This window comes from Macaca mulatta, chromosome 11, assembly GCF_049350105.2.
Source record: "Macaca mulatta isolate MMU2019108-1 chromosome 11, T2T-MMU8v2.0, whole genome shotgun sequence".
Lineage (NCBI taxonomy): Eukaryota > Metazoa > Chordata > Mammalia > Primates > Cercopithecidae > Macaca > Macaca mulatta.
In genome coordinates this window covers 130,349,997-130,370,591 of record NC_133416.1, presented here as the reverse complement: position 1 = coordinate 130,370,591, position 20,595 = coordinate 130,349,997, and the positions used below count along the sequence as shown (strand labels likewise).

The window sequence follows — 20,595 nt, the reverse complement described above, 5'->3', positions numbered from 1 at the left end:
ACACAGCTCACTGCAGCCTCAACAACCCAGGTTCAAGCAATCCTCCCACCTCAGCCTCCTGAGTAGCTGGGACTACAGGCATGTGCCACCATACCCAGCTAATTTTTTAAATTGTTTGTAGCAACTGGGTCTCCCAAAGTGCTGGAATTACAGGCATAAGCCAGTTGCCTGGCCTTCTTTTTGTAATAATAGCTTTTTTGAGATATACTTGACATACCATACAATTCACCAAATTAAAGTGTACAATTCAAGAGTTTTTAGTATATTCACAGAGTTGTGCAACCATCACCACAATCAACTTTTAGAACATTCCTTACCCAAAAAGACACTGTATCCATTAGCAGTCACTCACACAATGGTTCTTAGTCCAAGTTTACCAGAGCCAGTCTCTATGACTAGGCTGGGGATTCAATGGGACCACTCAAGCCACTTGGCTGCCACACAGCAGGGGGCGGGGGTGGAAAGGATGCTGGGAAGGCAGTGACCGGTGCCCCACTCACCTGTGCCTCACCTGTTTCACCCTCCCCTTGTCACAAGGCTGACAGCCTCCTGCAGTGCACCTGGCATTGCAACTTACCTTCCCCGCCTCACCAAGCTCTCATTCTAAGATTGTTTCAAGTGCAAGGAGAGTGGGCCAGATATGTAAAAGGGATGCAGTGGCCAGGATTTGAGAAGCCCATCCTTGGCAGAGGTGACAAGCTATGCAAAGGTACAGAGAGGCCGGGTGCAGTGGCTGGTGCTTGTAATCCCAGCACCGTGGGAGGCCAAGGCGGGTGGATCACCTGAGGTCAGGAGTTCGAGACCAGCCTGGTCAACATGGTGAAACCCTGTCTCTACTAAAAGTAGAAAAGTCAGCTGGGCGTGTTGGTGCATACCTGTAATCCCAGCTACTCGGGAGGCTGAGGTGAGAAGATTGCTTGAACCTGGGAGGCGGAGGCTGCAGTGAGCCTGGATGTTAGAGCGAGACTCCGTCAAAAAAAAAAAAAAAAAAGGTACAAAGGAATGAGAGACTGGAGAGCTTGCAAACTTGATCACTGGAAAGCAACATCCATGTGAAGAAATGGCATGTGATGAGGCCGACTTGTTTCTGTCCGTTTCACATTTCTGACAGCGCCTGTTGATTTTTGCTATACTATGCTAATAGTTACCTAAAGGTTCAGTCATCCCATCTCTCCTAAAAATAATCCTTGTTTTCCTTTACTGAAAGTTTATCACATGCCAGGGGCTGCCCTCACTGGCCTTGTCACATTTTACCTTTAACTGATGCAGTCGATATCTTTTTTTTTTTTTTTTTGAGACGGAGTCTCGCTCTGCCGCCCAGGCTGGAGTGCAATGGCCAGATCTCAGCTCACTGCAAGCTCCGCCTCCCGGGTTCACGCCATTCTCCTGCCTCAGCCTCCCGAGTAGTTGGGACTACAGGCGCCCGCCACCTCGCCCGGCTAATTTTTTTGTATTTTTAGTAGAGACGGGGTTTCACCATGTTAGTCAGGATGGTCTCGATCTCCTGACCTCGTGATCCACCCGTCTCGGCCTCCCAAAGTGCTGGGATTACAGGCTTGAGCCACCGCGCCCGGCCTAGTCGATATCTTTATTACCCCATTTCTCTGATGAGAAAACAGGCTCATATAGGCAAAGTCACCTCTTTAAGGTCACACAGCATAAATGACAGAGCCCAGCTCTGAGCGACTCCTGCTTTTTGGACAGTCCATCCAAAATATCGTCTTCAAGTACAATTAGATATTTGCCTTTGTTTTTGCACAAATAGTAACATGGTTCAACTTTATTCTCTCCTTGGTTTTTACTTAATACATTTAGGAGGTCATTCCATACCTTTATATAACTCTATATCTTCTATTTTTTTTTCCTGCTACAGAGTATTCTGTTGAACAGGTGTTCTCTAATTATGTGGCCAGTTCCCTGTGGAAGGGTATTTAGGTTATTTCCAGACTTTTGCTCCTGTAGTAACTACCTTTAAGCTAGTACCTTAGCTCCCCTGCACAGGTGTATCTGTACAGGAAATTCCTTCTGGGTTAAAAAAAACAACAACATAGTGTTGTAAGTTCTGAACAAATTCCCCTCCAAAGAAGCTGTCCCACCAAATAGCAGAGGACATTTCCAATTCAGAGAGGGCTGGGCATGTGTGGCTCACACCTCTAATCCCAGCACTTTGGGAGGACGAGGAGGGCAGATCACTTGAGGTCAGGAGTTTGAGACGAGCCCGGCCAACATGACTAAACCCCATCTCTACTAGAAATACAAAAATTAGCCAGTCGTGGTGGTGGACACCTGTAATCCCAGCTACTCGGGAAGCTGAGGCAGGAGAATCACTCGAAGCTGGGAGGCGGCGGCTGCAGTGAGCTAACTTGCCACTGCACTCCATTCTGGAGTCTCTGTCTCAGGAAAAAAAGCCCCTGATTGGAGGATCCGGGGATGTGGGCAGTTCTCGCCTCACATGCTGTCCCTCTGGGCCGTAAGCCCACTCCCCACTTCCCATGGTTCAGGACCCATGGACCCTTTTCTGGTCCTCAGGTGGCCAAGCTGGTTCCCACCTCAGAGCCTTTGAACTTGCAGGCCTTAGCATAGGATGTTCTTCCCTCCCCATGGCTCACGCCTTCTCACCTTTCACTTACACAGTTTTATTTATTTTTTATTTATTTTTTTATTTATTTTTATTTTATTATTATTATTTTTGAGACGGAGTCTCGCTCTGTAGCCCAGGCTGGAGTGCAGTGGCGCGATCTCTGCTCACTGCAAGCTCCCTCGCCTCCCGGGTCGATGCCATTCTCCTGCCTCAGCCTACAGAGAAGCTGGGACTACAGGCGCCTGCCACCACGCCCGGCTAATTTTTTTGTATTTTTAGTAGAGACGGGGTTTCACCATGTTAGCCAGGATGGTCTCGATCTCCTGACCTCGTGATCTGCCCGCCTCGGCCTCCCAAAGTGCTGGGATTACAGGTGTGAGCCACCGCGCCCGGCCAGTTTTATTTATTTTACTGCACCCAGTACCTGAATGGGCTTATGCACTTACTTGCTGATGTTCTGTCCCCTTCACGCCATGAAGGCTGGGAGTTTTCTGTCTTTTCACACACAGCTGTGTTCCCAGCACCTGGCAGTCGCTGAGGACATATCGCTGCCTCCCCTCTCCAATGCCCCGGATCCCCGATCTTGTACTAATTTTCTCCGTAAAATGTAGTCCCTTCCAATATATCTCATTTGCTTGTATATGTTGTCTGACACCCTCACTAGAATGTCAGCTCCAGAAGGGCCAGGATCTTGTTTTGTTAATTGTTTAATTTCAGATGCTTAAAAGGGCATATGGCATGCCGCAGGCACTGAATAAATATCTGTTGGGTGAATAAATGAAAGAATGAGTGAATGAATGAGGACCATAACCCACCCTCCTGGACTGGCTAGCTGTCCCTCCAGGGAAAAAGACCAGTTAAAAAGCGGACCTCCTTCAGGTGAAACCATTTCCGCCCCCTCAGGATGGGCCTGTGGCTCCAGGTGAGGAGCGCGCAGTGTGGAGGGCCTGGCTGGTCAGATGTGGGAGGAGTTTGCCACAGGTGAGCAGGTGGCCAGCTTTGGCCCCGCCCCCAGGAGGCCCCGCCCCACCCGGAGGCTTCGCCATCCCCCTCCCCGGGAGCCCCGCCCCGTCCAGAAGAGCCCGCCCACTCCTCATGAGGCCCCGCCCCTCCCGGGAGGCCCTGCAGGTCCCTGTCCCAGGATCCCCGCCCCCTCCGTCCCTTAGGCCCCGCCCCGTCCGTCAGCCGGTCTCAGCGCACGCCAGGCTCAGCTCCGACCTTGCAGCGGCGCAGCGCGGGCGGGAGGCGGGGAGGAGCAGCGGGAAGAGCGGAGCGAGCACCGCGTCCGGCGCAGTCTCCAATGAGCAGCGCGGAACCTGCACCACAGACCCGATCCTGCTGCGCGCCCCCTCCCACAGCTCACCTGGTGCCAGGTAACAGGTAAGGGCAAGACACCCTGGACCCCTGGTTTTGGGACCTTTCCAGGCCAGGGTGCCAGGCCAGGCACGGGTTGGGGGGCGTCTGGGCACCCCTGCCTCGGTGGGAGTAGGCATCTCCGTTGAAGGTGGGAGTCTCCCTGGAGCCCTCCCGGCGCCCGCAGCCGCAGCTCCCAGCCCCCATCCCTGCAGCATCCTTTACGCGCCCGCAGGGCGAATGTTGCCATTTTTTTTAACCCCCACAGGCGCCGCTGCCTCTTGGAAAATATGGGAGGTGTAGGAGGATCCTGGGATGGCTGTTATTCCCCCAGGACGGGGCTGGCGGGTCTTCTGAGGGCTCCTACTGTCCATGTCGGGCTTCCCAGGAATCCTGAGCACCAAGGCTTTGGCAGAAGCCTGGGGATCTGGCCTGTGCCTGCTGACCTGGGCAAAGCCCTTTCCTCAGTCTCCCCAGCAGGCCAATGGGCTGCCGCTGCTCCCCACCATCCACCCTGGCAGTGAGGCCTGCAGGTTCCCAGGGGAGCCTCCTTTATTTCTGGGCATCTCTAAAAAAAAAAAAAAAAAAAAAAAAAAGCCTCCTCCCCCGGCCTGACATTAACTGAGACAGCTTTAAGCTGGGCTGACAGGATCCCCGCCTCTGCCCTACCCCCTGGAGATGGAGTGGCTTCCATTCCCCTTTTCCGGATGGGGCAGGGCCAGGTGACAAGAGGAGGCTTGGAGGGAGGGCACCTGGCACCTCTCTTTGCCTCTACTAGAGCTGAGAGCACCTGAGACAGCTTCTCAAGTCCCAGAGTGAGGCTGGGCCCCACGTGGGCTGCGGGAGGTTCAGCAGGGATGAAATCAGGATGGACCCATGCAGACCCAGCCCGGTCCTGCCCCAGAGCCAGAGACCCCCACAGTCACGCCCTCACACCCAGCGGGCCTCCATCAGCCAGTGCTTTGCTGCGCAGCGAATGGAATGGGCTTGTCCAGGTCTGGGCCCATGCCGGGGTGAAAAGCTCACCATGTCAGGGGTGAACTGAGGCCACTGGGCCACCCAAGTTCTTTGGCCCCTTTTCTTGCAGTGGTGAATAGCCTGGGCAGGCCCTCCCCCGAGTCTCTATCCTGGAGACCCTGGAGAACCTGGATGCGGGTCTCCATCCTGCCTTCGTCCTTTTTCTTCATGTCACTTAACCTCTTCTTTCTCCCTAGCTGTAAAACGAAGCTGATGACCACAGGGTCCTCCCAGGGAAGTGGGGAGGCCTGGCTGCATTGGGAGGTGCCAGGCACATAGTAGGGCCCGGTGAAGGGTCTCTGTTGCAGCGTCATAATAACTTTTATCTATTGTCTCTTGGCCTTCTCTGCAAAGGGTCTCTGTTGCAGTGTCATAATAACTGCTATCTATCGTCTTCTGGCCTTCTCTGCAGCTGACGCCTAGAGATACCCCAACCAACATCTCCTATCCTGGGAAGAAAAGCCTTTGACAAGACCCCTGGTGGAGACAGGGCCACTTGCTTATCCTGTGCCATTCTTTAGTGCGCGGAGTCAGGGCGAGCCACCCGTGTCTTCCTGGGCCTTGTCCCGTTCTAGGCGGGGCCTGTTCTGGCCACCACCTTGTCCTTGTCCTTGTCCCTCGGGCCAAGCAGGTCACCCATGTGCTCACAATTTGCCCTCTAGCTCCACCTGGCCAAGCCCAGCGCATCCTCTGAGTCAGGCAGATGGAGAGCGGGGACGGGCCTCTAAGCAGCCTTGGCTGGTGGTCACACTTCTGCCCAGTAGCTTCAAAAATAACGGAGTAACTGTCCCCACCGAGGACTGTAACCCGACCGGGGGCTGGATTCCACTCTGCTGGGAGCCTGTGGTAGAAGGACTAGTGCTTGGGGGCAGGGACTCAGGTGCTAGCACTGCTCTGCCCCAGCCTGCTGGATGACCTGAGACAAGCCTCACCCCCTCCCTCTCTGGGCCTTAGTTTCCCCATCTGCAAAATGTGGCTTTGGTGGTCTGTGATATGGGTGTTTGAAATTTTGTTTACTCTGATGAAGATAAATAGGCTCCTGGAGGTGGGGGGCATGACTGGTACCCTGGGCTGTCAGGGGATGGGGAAGGAACTCCCCCAGAGGCTGGGAGTCAAGTTGGGAGAGTCAGCCAAGCCCCTGGGCTGCTGTCCAGCTTTTGAGTCTCTTGTGGATCTGCCTCCTTTTCCACTTCTGAGCCCCAGCCCCTTTCTGGGGACTGAGGGACCCCATGTGCCCACCACGAGGAAAGCAGCAGCTGAGGCGGCTGGCAGCACCTGGTGCAGACGGCAGTGGCTTGGCTGGGAGGCCTGGAATGGCACCGGGCCAGGAGCTTCCCTCCCTGGGCTCCGACTGGAGCTCACCCACTCGCTCGCTCCCCATGGCCTCTGCATTGCAGCAGACAAGAGCCTGCGTGGGCAGCACAGGCAGGGCTGGGGAGGGAGCGAGGACCTGGGCTGGGGGTGTCCAACCATCCTACCACTTCCCCCTGCCCTTGACCCTGCTCGGCCCTGACCATCTTTGGAGGGGCAGCTGCTGACTAAGCAACTGTCATCTCTGTGATGGGCTTCAGTGTGCCTGGATGTGCGGGGGTGAAAGCAGGGCCCAGGCTTGGGGGTCGTTATATCCCCCCACTCCATTCCCCCTCTGCATCTCAGACCCCTTCTCAGAATCAGTAGGGGTTGTGCCTACCTCCTGGAGAGGCTGTTTTGAAGGATTGGAGCTCTGGAGTTGAGAGTACAGATTTTGGAACTCAGTGGCCAGGGTTCACATCCCAGCTTGGTCACTTCCTAGCTTGTGTGACCCAGGGCAGGTCACTTAACCTCTCTCTCTGTTCCTCAGTTTTCCTAACTGTAAAATGGGGATAATGATAGGACCTACTTCATAGAGCTGTGGTGAGTGCTGATGCATGTAAGTGCCTAGAGCCAGTGTCAGCTCACACCAGCTGCTGTCATTGCCAGCAATTAGCCTCAGCAGTCTTATCACCTCTGCCACACAGCCCAGCCCTCTGCTGGGAACCCTTTTCCTTAGATGAACACTTCCCAGTAGCATTTTCTTTCGCTCTGTCACCCAGGCTGGAGTGCAGTGGCGCGATCTCGGCTCACTGCAACCTCCACCTCCCTGTTTCAAGCGATTCTTCTGCCTCAGCCTCCTGAGTTGCTGGGATTACAGGCATGCGCCACCATGCTCGGCTAATTTTTGTATTTTTAGTAGAAACGGGATTTTGCCACGTTACCCAGGCTGGAGTCGAACTCGTGAACTCAAGCAATCTGCCCATCTCGGCCTCCCAAGAGATGTGAGCCACCGTGCCTGGCCCCTGGTAGCATTTTCTATATTGAATGTTATCTTAGTTTAGGGGTGAAGAACACAGATTCTAGACTCTGACACCTGTGAGTCCACATCCCAGCTCTGCTATTCAGAAGCTGTGTAATCTTGGGCAATCTTCACTTCTCTGGTCCTCAGTTTCTCCATCTGTTAAGTGGGAGGGATGAGAGTGCACATCTCACAAAGTCGCTGTGAGGATTAAATAGGTGGAGCCACCTGAATTTGAAGCACATGGCGCAGGGCAGGGCTCACAGGAAGTGCAGTGTTACATCCCCGTCTGCTTGTAGTTATTAGACACTTGCTGTGTGCCAGGCATGCAGTGGACAGGTGGAGAGGCAGATGCTGGGGTCCTGCACTCACTGCTTCAAGTCCTGGCTTGGGCCCTTGTTGGCTGAATGTCTGGATCAGATGATTTTGTCTCTCTGTGCCTCAGTTTCCCCAACTGTAAGTGGGACTATGGAAACCCTGACCTCGTGGGATTGTGTGAGGTTCCAATCATGCCATAATGTGAGCGGTTTGTGTACCTGGGCGCCAGAGCTTTGGGGAAAGGATCTCTCTCAGGATGGCCCCTTCCCAGCCATGACACAGTCATCCCCGCTTTCTCCCAGCCCCTCGCCCCTCCTCTTGGGGGATCTAGAGCTCAGCCCATTTTGCAGATGGGAAAACAAAAGGCCCAGGGGAGGAAGGACTGGACCTGAGACAGGAGGTAGCACCCAGGGACACCCCCCAGCCCGGTCCTAACCCTACCCTGGACAAGCCCCACTCACAAACTCAGGCCTCTAGGCCCACTTCCCAGGTGTCCCTGCAGCTCTGGGAGAGTCCTGAGGGACCCAGTGCCAGGAGATGCCTTGGATAAAGCAGACATCAAGATTCAGAAAACCAAAGGGGCCTAGGGCTGGGCACGAGGGCCAACCTGGGCAGGAGGAAAAGGTTCTGGAAACTTCCAAACAGATGCCAAGGTTTCTGGATTGCTGTGCAGCCTGCAAGCCCCCCCCCCCCCCACAGCTGTGAAGTTCTTTCTTAGACCAAAACAGTTCATTTGGGGTTGCAGAGATAGAAGGCCTGATGTGGAGAGGAGAAAAGTGGACAGATATTTATTAAGCACACACTGTATATGGTTGATTACAATCAGCAGCAATTATGCACCAGGTACTCTGCCCAGAACTGACACCTTGAACCTCACACTCACATTTTGCGAATGAGGAAACAGGTTCAGAGAAATTAGTAGCGGTAGTAAAGACAGAGGCTGTTTATTAAACTCTGCTTATCTCAGCTTCGTTCTCATTATCGATGCAAAATGCTCCAGATGCTCCCCACCCTCTCTGACCTCATGGGGCCTTGCTGCCTTCCCAAGGGCTACTCCTGCCTCGGGGCTCTGGCACTGTTTCACCTGTGCCAAGTGCTTTTCCCCAGATAGCCACTTGGCAGACTTCCGTACCTCTTTCAAGTCTTGCTCAAGTGTTACCTACCCAACGAGGTCTTCTCTGGCCCCCTATTTAAAACTGATCTTTGGCCCGGCGCAGTGGCTCACGCCTGTGCTCCCAGCACTTTGGGATACCGAGGCAGGCGGATCACTTGAGGTCAGGTGTTTAAGAACAGCCTGGCTAACATGGTGAAACCCCTAAAAAAATACAAAAGTTAGCTGGGCATGGTGGTGGGGTACCTGTAGATCGCACCACTGTACTCCAGCCTGGGCGACAGAGCAAGACTCTGTCTCAAAAAAATAAATAAATAAAATAAAATTGATCTCTCTCTTCCCTCACCCCTATCCTGTTCACCCCCCTCTTTTTTCTGCCATAACCCTTATCTCTTTTTTTTTTTTTTTTTTTTTTTTTTTTTTATTGAGACGGAGTCTTGCGCTGTCGCCCAGGCTGGAGTGCACTGGCCGGATCTCAGCTCACTGCAAGCTCCGCCTCCCAGGTTTGCGCCATTCTCCTGCCTGAGCCTCCTGAGTAGCTGGGACTACAGGCGCCCGCCACCTTGCCCGGCTATTTTTTTTGTATTTTTTAGTAGAGACGGGGTTTCACTGTATTAGCCAGGATGGTCTCGATCTCCTGACCTCGTGATCCACCCGTCTCGGCCTCCCAAAGTGCTGGGATTACAGGCTTGAGCCACCGCGCCCGGCCTCTTTTTTTTAACTAAAAAAAATTTTTAGGCCAGGCGCGGTGGCTCATGCCTGTAATCCCAGCACTTTGGGAGGCCAAGGCGGGTGGATCACCTGAGGTCAGGAGTTCAAGACCAGCCTGACCAACGTGAAGAAACCCCATCTCTACTAAAAATACAAAATTAGCCAGGCATGGTGGCGCATGCCTGTAATCCCAGCTACTCGGGAGGCTGAGGCAGGAGAATCGCTTGAACCTGGGAGGTGGAAGCTGCAGTGAGCCGAGATCACGCCATTGCACTCCAGCCTGGGCAAAAAGAGCGAAACTCCGTCTCAAAAAAAAAAAAAATTTTTTTTTTTTTTTTTTTTTAAGAGATAGGATCTTGCTGTCACCAAGGCTGGAGTGCAGTGGCATGATCATAGCTCACTGTAGCTTCCTGCTCTGGTGGCTGCTGTCCACCATGCGGCCAGGTACCCAGGCCCTGGAGCCAGAGCCTCGAACTCCCAGGCTGAAGCGATCCCCCCGTCTTGGCCTCCCAAGTAGCTTGGACTACAGGAGCATGCTACCACACTCATTTGTTTATTTATTTTTAAGACAGGGTCTCACCCTGTTGCCCAGGCTGCTCTCCAACTCCTAGCCTCAAGGGATCCTCCAACCTTGGCCTCACAATACACACATCCCAGTCTGTTCTTAAACTCCTGACCTCAGGTGATCCACCTACCTCAGCCTCCCAAAGTGCTGGGATTACAGGCGTGAGCCACCTCGCCTGACCCATTTCCTTATTATCTGTCTCCTGCATGAGTATGTCATCTCCAGGAGAGCAGGGATCTTTGTTACTTTTGTTCATGACACAAAAAACAAAGAACAGCGCCTGGCCACAGTGGGCACTCAATAAGTATCCCTTGAATGAGTGGAATCTTCATAGTACCCCAGGAAGTTGATATTGCCATTTTACAGGTGAGAAAACGAAGGCTCAGAGATGTCAAGTGACTTTCTCAAGGTCACACAGCCAGCGAGTGGCAAACCCGAACCCCTTGTGCTGATGTTTGCTGTTGTCCCTATAGGCCTGGCCTCGCCCTGTGGACGATGATGGCCTTGCCCCCGTGAGCTACAACCTGGCCCTCAGCACCCGCCCACCTTCAGCCAGCAGGATGCGGCTGTGGAAGGCGGTGGTGGTGACTTTGGCCTTCATGAGTGTGGACATCTGCGTGACCACGGCCATCTATGTCTTCAGTCACCTGGACCGCAGCCTTCTGGAGGACATCCGCCACTTCAACATCTTTGACTCGGTGCTGGACCTCTGGGCAGCCTGCCTGTACCGCAGCTGCCTGCTGCTGGGGGCCACCATTGGTGTGGCCAAGAACAGTGCACTGGGGCCCCGGCGGCTGCGGGCCTCGTGGTTGGTCATCACCCTCGTGTGCCTCTTCGTAGGCATCTACGCCATGGTGAAGCTGCTGCTCTTCTCAGAGGTGCGCAGGCCCATCCGGGACCCCTGGTTCTGGGCCCTGTTCGTGTGGACGTACATTTCACTTGGCGCATCCTTCCTGCTCTGGTGGCTGCTGTCCACCGTGCGACCAAGCACCCAGGCCCTGGAGCCAGGGGCGGCCACTGAGGCCGAGGGCTTCCCTGGGAGTGGCCTGCCACCGCCCGAGCAGGCGTCTGGGGCCACGCTGCAGAAGCTGCTCTCCTACACTAAGCCCGACGTGGCCTTCCTCGTGGCCGCCTCTTTCTTCCTCATCGTGGCAGCTCTGGGTAAGTAAGGACCTCGGGGACACGTGGCCACCAGAAAATCAAATTAGGTGAATATGACTGCCTTAGATTTTAAAGATTTTACTTACATGGTTCAGACATCAAACTGATTCGAAAAGGAAAACAGGCCAGGCATGGTGGCTCATATTGATAATCCTAGCACTTTGGGAGGCTGAGGTGGGAAGATCACTTGAGCCCAGGGGTTCAAGACCAGCCTGGGCAACATAGCAAGAACCCATTTCTATTTTATTTTATTTTATTTTATTTTATTTATTTATTCGAAACGTAGTCTTGCTCTGTTACCCAGGCTGGAGTGCAGTGGTACAGTCTCAGGTCACTGCAACCTCTGCCTCCCAGCTTCAAGTGATTCTCCTGCCTCAGCCTCCCGAGTAGCTGGGACTACAGGCACGTGCCACCACGCCCAGCTAATTTTTGTATTTTTAGTAGAGACGGGGTTTTGCCATGTTGGCCATGCTGATCTCGAACTTCTGACCTCAGGTGATCCTCTGGCCTTGGCCTCCCAAAGTGCTGGGATTATAGGCGTGAGCCACCGTGCCTGCCCCATTTCTATTTTATGTAATTTAAAATGAAAAAATAGGCCAGGCACGGTGGCTCACGCCTGTAATCCCAGCACTTTGGGAGGCCAAGGTGGGAAGATTGCCTGAGCCCAGGAGTTCAAGACCAGCCTGGGCAACATGACAAGACCCTATCTCAATTTATAAAAGGAAAAAGTAAAAGACAAGAGAAGAAAAAGGAAACTATGAGTTCCACACCTACCTGTTTTTTTCTTTTTAGACAGGGTCTCACTCTGTTGCCCAGGCTGTAGTGCAGTGGCATGATCACAGCTTATGGCAGCTTCAACCTCCCAGGCTCAAGTAATACCCCCACCTCTGTCTCCGGAATAGCTGGGACTACAGGCGTGTGCACCACACCCAGCTAATTAAAAAAAACTTGTAGAGATAGGATCTCACTATGTTGTCCAGGCTGATCTCAAATTCCTGGGCTCAAGTGATCCTCCTACCTTGGCCTCTCAAAGCACTGGGATTACAGGCACAAGCCACAATGCCTGACTGTGTTTCACTTCTAATTCTCCCCTGATCATCCTGCCTAGGGCTAACTGCAGGAAAAGGATCCAGAAACTCCCAGGTGGCCAGGAAAACACTCTTTCTTAATCAGTTCTTGTGCATGTTCCCAGCTTTTCCTTATGCAGCTACAAGCACATCAAAAGAACATGTGTCACCCCCACCTCTCACCCACATTGTTTTATGTTTTGCTCTTTTCACTTAACAATGCGTTCTGGAATTTTCCCAACCAGTACCTCATTGTTTTATTTGGCTGCATAATATTCCATTGTATATACCATGGATTATTTAGTTGGTCTCCCATCATTTGACTCTTGGGTTATTTTGAGGCTTTTCCTCTGAACATGAATAATTTTTTTTTTTTTGAGACGGAGTCTTACTCTGTCACCCAGACTGGAACGCAGTGGTGCCATCTTGGCTCACCACAACCTCCATCTCCCGGGTTCAAGCGATTCTCTTGCCTCAGCCTCCCAAGTAGCTGGGATTACAGGCGCCTGCCACCACAACTGGCTAATTTTTATATTTTTAGTAGAGACATGGTTTCTCCGTGTTGGCCAGACTGGTCTCGAACTCCTGAGTTCAAGCGATCCACCTGCCTTGGCCTCCCAAAATGCTAGGATTACAGGCATGAGCCACTGCGCCCGGCCTGCATGTGAATAATTCTGTTCATACACATTTCATATGAATGTGGATGGATCTGTAGAAGAAATTCCTGGAGCTGGGATCATCAGAGAATAGACTAGAAAACATCGGAGTGGGCAGGTGTGGTGGCTCATGCCTGTAATCCTAGCACTTTGGGAGGTCAAGGCGGGCAGATCACAAAAAAAAAAAACAAACATCAGAGTGTGTTGCTTGTGGAAAGATGCAGCATTGGTTTGTGACACTGTTATTAATATTTTAGTTGTGTGTGCCTACATGCAAGTGTGGCCTGGTTTGTGACGTGAAATGTATTTGTGCCTGTGAGTCTGGTCCAAACAGTTTGAAGGCACCACTCAGCAACACAGGTGGGAAGGTGGCACTGCAGGGTTGGAGCTCCACAGGTTCTGGGGGCAACGAGGCCTGGGCACAAATCCCTGTCCTGCTCCCTACCCAGCTGCATGGCCCTGCGCAAGTTCTCCAGCCTTTCTGAGCCTCACTTCCTTCCTCTGTGCGACGAGGATTGTTAGAGTCCTTATTTCCTGATGTTTTAGATGCCGAAAAAAACAGGAGAGCTGGGTGCAGTGGCTCATGTCTAATCCCAGCACTTTGGGAGGCCAAGGCTACAGGATCACTTGAGCCCAGGAGTTTGAGACCACTCTGGGCAACATAGCAGGACCCTGACTCTAAAAAAATTTTTTTTTAATTAGCTGGGCATGGTGGTACTTGCTTATAGTCCCAGCTACTCAGGAGGCTGAGGTGGGAGGATCCCTTGAGCTCAGGAGTTTGAGGTTGTAGTGAGCCATGATGACGCCACTGCACTCCAGCCTGGGCAACAGAGCAAGACCCTGTCTCTACAAAAAACAACAACAACAACAACAAACAAAAAATAGAAGGACTAAGTACAGAGCTTGGCTTGTCATGTTAAGTGCTCAGGGTTGTTAGCTATTATGAGTTTTAAAAATTTTAGGCCGGGCATTATGGCTCACACCTGTAATCCCAACATTTTGGGAGGCCCAGGTGGGTGGATCACTTGAGGTCAGGAGTTCGAGACAAGCCTGGCAACATGGTGAAACCCCATCTCTACTAAAAATATAAAACTTAGCCAGATGTGTTGGCATATGCCTGTTATTCCAGCTACTGGGGAGGCTGAGGCAGGAGAATCGCTTGAACCTGGGAGGCAGAGGTTGCAGTGAGCCGAGATCACACAACTGCACTCCAGCCTGGGTGACAGGTGAGACTCCGTCTCAAAAAAATAATAATAAAAAAATAATAAAATAAAGATGTTAATTGACAGAGACAGAGCCTGGAGAGGTGACAATGCAGTAACAATGCCAGAATGTTCTGAAAGAGGACAGGCAAACCCAGAGCTGGCCCTGACTCTGCAGCCCTTTCTCCTATGATCCATCTCTGCCCTCTCAGTCCCATCCCCTCAACAGCTGTGTGAGGTTAGGCAAGTTATTTAACCCCTCTAAGTCTTAGCCTCCTCTTCTGTGACATGGGCATAGTAGTACCCTCCTACTGGGATTGGAAGGGTCAGTGAATCCACATGGGTGAGATACCTCAGACAGCTCCTGGCACGTAGACAGCTCCCAGTAAATGCTAGCAGCTGTGGGGACTGGGATGACCCCTTCCTGTTCAACCAGACAGTTTCTCCTGCTCATGCTGGGAAGCCCAAAAATCCCCTCCTTAGGAAGCCACCTTAGATTCTGCCGACTGTGGCAACTTTGTCTGCACCTCAGTTATAGCTTTTATGACATAAAAATCATGCATTCAGGCCGGGCGCGGTGGCTCACGTCTGTAATCCCAGCACTTTGGGGAGCCGAGGCCTGCAGATCACCTGAGGTTAGGAGTTCGAGACCAGCCTGGACAATATGGCAAAACCCTGTCACTACTAAAAATACAAAAATTAGCTGGGTGTGGTGGCAGCCGCCTGTAATCCCAGCTGCTCAGAAGGCTGAGGCAGGAGGATCTCTTGAACCCAGGAGGTGGAGGCTGCAGTGAGCTAAGATTGTGCCACAGCACTCCAGCCTGGGCAACAAAGTGAGACTCCATCTCAAAAAAACAAAACAAAACAAAACAAAAACTATGCATTTATGCTGGGCACAGTGGCTCATGCCTAAAATCCCAGTACTTTGGGAGTCTGAGGCAGGAGGATCACTTGAGGCCAGGAGTTCAAGACCAGCCTGGCCAACATAGCAAGACCCTGTTATGCATTCACCCTCCTGCCTCCCCTCCGAGGTCCTGAGCCCCTCAGGGGCAGGGGCCAGGTCTGACTCACCCTGGATCCCAGTAGCTGGCACAGAGACGGGCTCACTGAATGAATAAATGAATGACTGTCATGCCTGTGCAGACAGATAGCGCTCTGTGCCATGACCTTGTTTACCCTGCCTGCTGGGGCCCTGCCGTCAGCTGCTGTGTGGTCAAGGAATGCAGACATCCTCAAATACTGCTGAGCACATTTTCCCTGCTTGCAGGATTGCATCAAGAGTCAGGGCGCAGACTCACAGCTCAGCCTCCCAACTTCTTTGATAACTTTAGGCAAGTTATTAACCTGGCCAGTGCTCACTTGCCCATTCTGAAGTGAGGGCTTTGTTAGGGTATTGTGAGAAAGAAGTGAGAGGAGGCCTTGGTGCCTAGCACAAGTAAATACTTAATCAGTGTCAGGGCCAGATACAATGGCACACACCTGTGATCCCAACTACTTGGATGGCCAAGGAGGGAGGGTTGCTTTGGCTCAGGAGTTTGAGACCAGCCTGGGCAACACAGCAACACCTCATCTCAAAAAAAAAAACAATTAGGTACTATGATAATTAATAATTATTTTTCAATCAACACGCATTCAGCAGTGCCCAGCTTTTCTGTACCCTCAGAATTTTCAAACAAACAAACAAAAATAAAAAAACCACCAATTGGGAAATGTTAGTTTTAAGGTTGAGTATCTCTTATTAAATTAAGGTTCTTTAGAGGCCAAGTGTGGTGGCTCACGCCTGTAATCCTAACACTTTGGAAGGCTGAGGTGGGCGGATCACTTGAGGTCAGGAGTTCAAGATTAGCTTGGCCAACATGGTAAAACCCTGTCTCTACTAAAAATGCAAAATTAGCCAGGTGTGATGGCGCATGCCTGTAATCCCAGCTACTCGGGAGGCTGAGGCAGGAGATGCGTTTGAACCTGGGAGGCAGAGGTTGCTGTGAGCGGAGATCGCACCGTTTACTCCCCAGCCTGGGCAACAAAAGCGAACCTCCATCCCAAAAACAAATGGAGTCCTTTTTTTCTTTCTTTTTTTTTTTTTTTTTTTTTTTTTTTTGAGGCAGGGCCTTCCTCTGTCACCCAGGCTGGCTGGAGTATGGTGGAGCAATCACAGCTCACTGCAGCCTTGACCTCTCCAGCTCAAGTGATCCTCCCACCTCGGCCTCCCAAAGTGCTGGGATTGCAGGTGTGAGCTACCTTCTGTAGCCTAAGATTCTTTAATATGGATTTCATGGTAAACCAAATGTATAAACTTGGGCAAGTGACTTAATCTCTCTGAGCCTCAATTTCCTATTCTGTGGAAAGAATACATTTCCACAAATGGAAGAAATAATTGTACCAAACCTATAGGATTACTGGGTAGCCTTTGATACTTGAAGAAGGTAGGGGAGCAGATATCTGGGGTAAGCGGCTGGGTACGGTGGCTCACACCTGTAATCCCAGCATTTTGGGAGGCCGAGGCGGGCAGATCACTTGAGGTCAGGAGTTCGAGACCAGCCTGGGCAACATGATGAAACCCTGTCTCTAATAAAAATATAAAATTTAGGCCGGGCGCAGTGGCTCACACCTATAATCCCAGCACTTTGAGAGGCCAAGGTAGGTAGATCACAAGGTCAGGAGTTCAAGATCAGCTTGGCCAACATGGCGAAACTCCGTCTCTACTAAAAATACAAAAATTAGCCGGGCATAGTGGCAGGCATCTGTAATCCCAGCTACTCAGGAGGCTGAGGCAGGAGAGTCACTTGAACCCGGTGGCAGAGGTGGCAGCAAGCCAAAATTATGCCAATACACTCCAGCCTGGGCGACAGAGTGAGACTCCGTCTCAAAAAAAGAAAAAAAAAAAAAATATATATATATATACACACACATATATAAAATTTAGCCGGGCGTTGTGGCAGTCACCTGTAATCCCAACTACTTGGGAGGCTGAGGCATGAGAATCACTTGAACCTGGGAGGTGGAGGTTACAGTGAGCTGAGGTCATGCCACTACACTCCAGCCTGGGTAACAGACTGAGACTCCATCTCAGAAAAAAAAAGATGTCTGTAGTAAGAGCACTCCAAGCAGAAGGACCAGCCCATGCAAAGGTCCTGAGGCAGGAAGGTGTCCAGTTGTTCAAGAGCAGACACCAGTTAGCTAGAGCAGAGGGAGTGAGATGGAGCGGGGAGAAGACAAAGGTCTCTGCTAGCGGCTCAGTCATGCAGGTCCTTTGGGGTATTGTAAAGACTTTGGCTTTTACCATCTCACTGGATGAGAAGGGGGCTTTGGACTGTTTTGAGCCGAGGGACCATAAGATCTGTTAGTTCCAACAGGATCCTGCCGTCTGCTGTGTGAACAGGCTGATGTGAGCAAAGTTGAGAGCAGGCTACTGAGATAGTCCCAATGAGGTGAATGACTTGGACCAGGGTCGGGGCAGTAGAGGCAGTGAAAGTGGTCGGGTTCTGGAAATGGTCTGTTTGCTGGTACATTGGAGAGTTTCGCGTAATTCTTGCGCAGGTTCGGCAGGACAGTTTGCCGGCATGCACAGCCCCTGGTACCCAGTAGGGCGATTATTAGCATTGGTGCTTGCTGGAACCAAAATGCTGTCACAGCTCACCGTTGCCATCTTCTTTTCTGTGGGTAAACTGAGGCAGAAATTCAGGCTGGGCAGAACTCTGCAGCCTTGGCTGGAGACCCCGTCTGGCCAAGGACTGTGGGGACACAGGCCCTCTAGGCTGCCACCTCATGGTCCCAGCAGAGGGCACCAGAACTGCACAGAAAGTCTCACTATTCACGTGTCTGAGCCAGGTCAGACAGTGCTAGCCAGACCTGCCCGGGGTTCATTCCCTAACCTTTATTGAGCACCTACTGTATACCCAGCCCCAAACCTGGCTCTGCTCATGGAAAGAACTTCAGTGGCAACAGGTCCTGGGATGAACAAGGGCCTGGCCTGGTGACACCACTATTTCCATAAGAGGAGAGTGGGCATTCCAGATTATTGCCGGGGGAGTCTCGTTTCTGCTGCTATAACAAAATACCACAGACTGGGTCATTTAGAAACAAGAGAAACTGATTTCTCACTGTTCTGAAGGCTGGGAAGTCCCAGATCAAGGTGCCAGCAGGCTTGGTGTTGTGAAGGCCACTCTCTGCTTCCAAGATGGTCCCTCCTTGCTGTGTCCTCCGGAGGGGAAGACTGCCGTGTCCTCACACTGCAGAAGGTGGAAGGGCGAGAGACGGCAAACCAGGCTCACAAGTCCTTTGAAAAAGGCCCTCATCCCATCCTGGAGAGCTCTGTCCTTGTGACTTACTCACCATCACATTGTGATTGTGTTTCAATGTATAAATTCTGGGAGATGCATTCAGACCACAGCAGGAAGGGAAAAGAAAGAGCCCCCAGATTGGAAGCCAGTTTAGGTTTGAGTCCCAGCCTTTCCCCTTGCTGTGTGACCCGGAGTAAATTTCTCAGCCTCTCTGAGTCTCCCATTCCACCCCAGGATTGTTGTGAAAACACAGTAAGGCAAGTGGGTAGGAAAGCACCCAGCAAGGTGTCAAGTGCCCCACCAGGAGGGGTGGGGTGGCAATTTCCGGCATTGCCTGGAACCAGAATAGCAACATCTTGTGAGGTTCTAGAATTTGGATTCTGAACCCAGTGAGAAGAATGAAATCAACTTTGGTGTCAATCAGCCAGTGATTGCCATGTGGCCTGGGCGAGTCTTCTGATTCAACTTCACTTTCAGCCGGGTACTGTGACTCAGGCCTGTAACCCCAGCACTTTGGAAAGCTGAGGTGGGTGGATCGCTTGAGCCCAGGAGTTAGAGACCAGCCTGGGCAGCCTAGCGAAACCTCGTCTCTACAAAAAAGTACAAAAAATTTAGCTAGGCCTGGTGGCGCGTGCCTGTAGTCCCAGCTACTTAGGAGTCTGAGGTGGGAGGATCCACTGAGCCCAGGAGGTTGAGGCTGCACTCCAGCCTGGGCAACAAGAGCGAAACCCTGTCTCAAAAAGTTAAAAAAAAAAAAAAAAAAAAAAGAAAATATTTTACAAAAATAAAAATAAAAACAAATTAAATTAACTTTTCTCATTTGTAAAATGCGGGGTGATCCCAGGGCCTGCTCCAAAGGGAATGAAACAAAGGTCAGGAGCGGGGGCCCATACCTACAATCCCAGTACTTTGGGAGGCCGAGGTGGGAGGATTGCTTCGACCCAGGAGGTTGAGACCAGCTTGGGCAACATAGTAAGACCCCCATCTCTACAAAAATAAATAAATTAATTAATTAAATTAGCCTGGCATGGTGGCACATGCCTGTATTCCCCACTCAGGAGGCTGAGACAGGAGGATCGTGTGAGCCCAGGAGTTTGATGCTGCAGTGAGCTATGATTGCACCACTGCATTCCAGCCTGGGGGAGAGAGCGAGACCCTGTCTCAAAAAAGAAGAGAATGAAGCATCCCGCGGGAGCCCTGGCTCGATGCCTGGTAGCCACTACAAATAAGAACCAGCAGGCTGTGTGGATGCAAGGCCCAGTGCTCCCCTGTTCTCTGAGGAGGGGGCATTAAGCACCCTGGGGCCCCACGATGGGCAGCAAGAGTTTGCCGAGGGAGGAAAGCCCACTGGTGGAGCGGGCGGATGGGTTGGTGTGTGGACTTCAGGAGCCTCAGGAGGAAGGGTGCGGGTTCCCCTGGCTGCAGATGTCCCTGAGGCTGCCCTGCCTCCCCCAGGAGAGACCTTCCTGCCCTACTACACGGGCCGAGCCATTGACGGCATCGTCATCCAGAAAAGCATGGATCAGTTCAGCACGGCTGTCACCATCGTGTGCCTGCTGGCCATTGGCAGGTAGCCGGCTCAGCCCCCACGCCCCACCCCGCCCCGCACACCCGCCTGCACCAGGGAGGGAAGGGAGGGCCTGTTCCTAAGGAAGACGGGCCAGGGAGGCCCTGGAAATGCCCCTGGTGGGCCTGTCCCTCAGTTGGTCATCCTGGGAACTGGCTTCCACACTGACTTAGAGTACCCTAGAACCACACCCTGTGGTCCCTGAAAAGGGCTTCAGTCCTCAGGGTTCCCCGCTCACCCTCCCTGGCTGTTTTCCAAGCAGGAATCTAGTCCCAGACAGAACCAGCTTTGTCTGAGCTGTTCTGGAAGCAAGAGGGTCTGGCTGGCACATCTGGGTCTCTTGCCCCACCACTGTCCCCTTTGCCCTCACCTTGGGGGGGCTCCCACTGGGAATGAGGGGGACCCCACAGGGGTGCCAGCCCTGGAGCGGGGCTGCGGTGGGGCTCCCAGGCCTGCCGGCAGCGGGAGGGGGCAGCCGGGTGTGGTCATTGGTCTGGAAGGACGTCGTGCTATAACATCTCTTATCTGCAATTAGCTCATTTGCCGCAGGTATTCGGGGCGGCATTTTTACCCTCATATTTGCCAGACTGAACATTCGCCTTCGAAACTGTCTCTTCCGCTCACTGGTGTCCCAGGAGACAAGCTTCTTTGATGAGAATCGCACAGGTTGGTCCTCCCAGTGCCCTAGGTGTCCT

At 52.2% G+C, this 20,595-nt stretch overlaps 1 protein-coding gene across 12 annotated transcripts in view; it reads left to right on the top strand.

Moving 5' to 3' along the window:
• ABCB9 (ATP binding cassette subfamily B member 9) overlaps window positions 1-20,595 on the top strand; it is a 50,322-nt gene that overhangs the window by 3,188 nt on the left and 26,539 nt on the right. For 5 of the 12 annotated variants that reach the window (XM_077952734.1, XM_077952731.1, XM_077952733.1 and 2 more), the window contains exons 1-4: window positions 3,872-3,961; window positions 10,441-11,128; window positions 19,789-19,903; window positions 20,436-20,566. In XM_077952734.1, coding sequence (XP_077808860.1) covers window positions 10,528-11,128; window positions 19,789-19,903; window positions 20,436-20,566 — 847 coding nt within the window. In that variant the 5' untranslated portion in view covers window positions 3,872-3,961; window positions 10,441-10,527. 12 annotated transcript variants of the gene reach the window in all.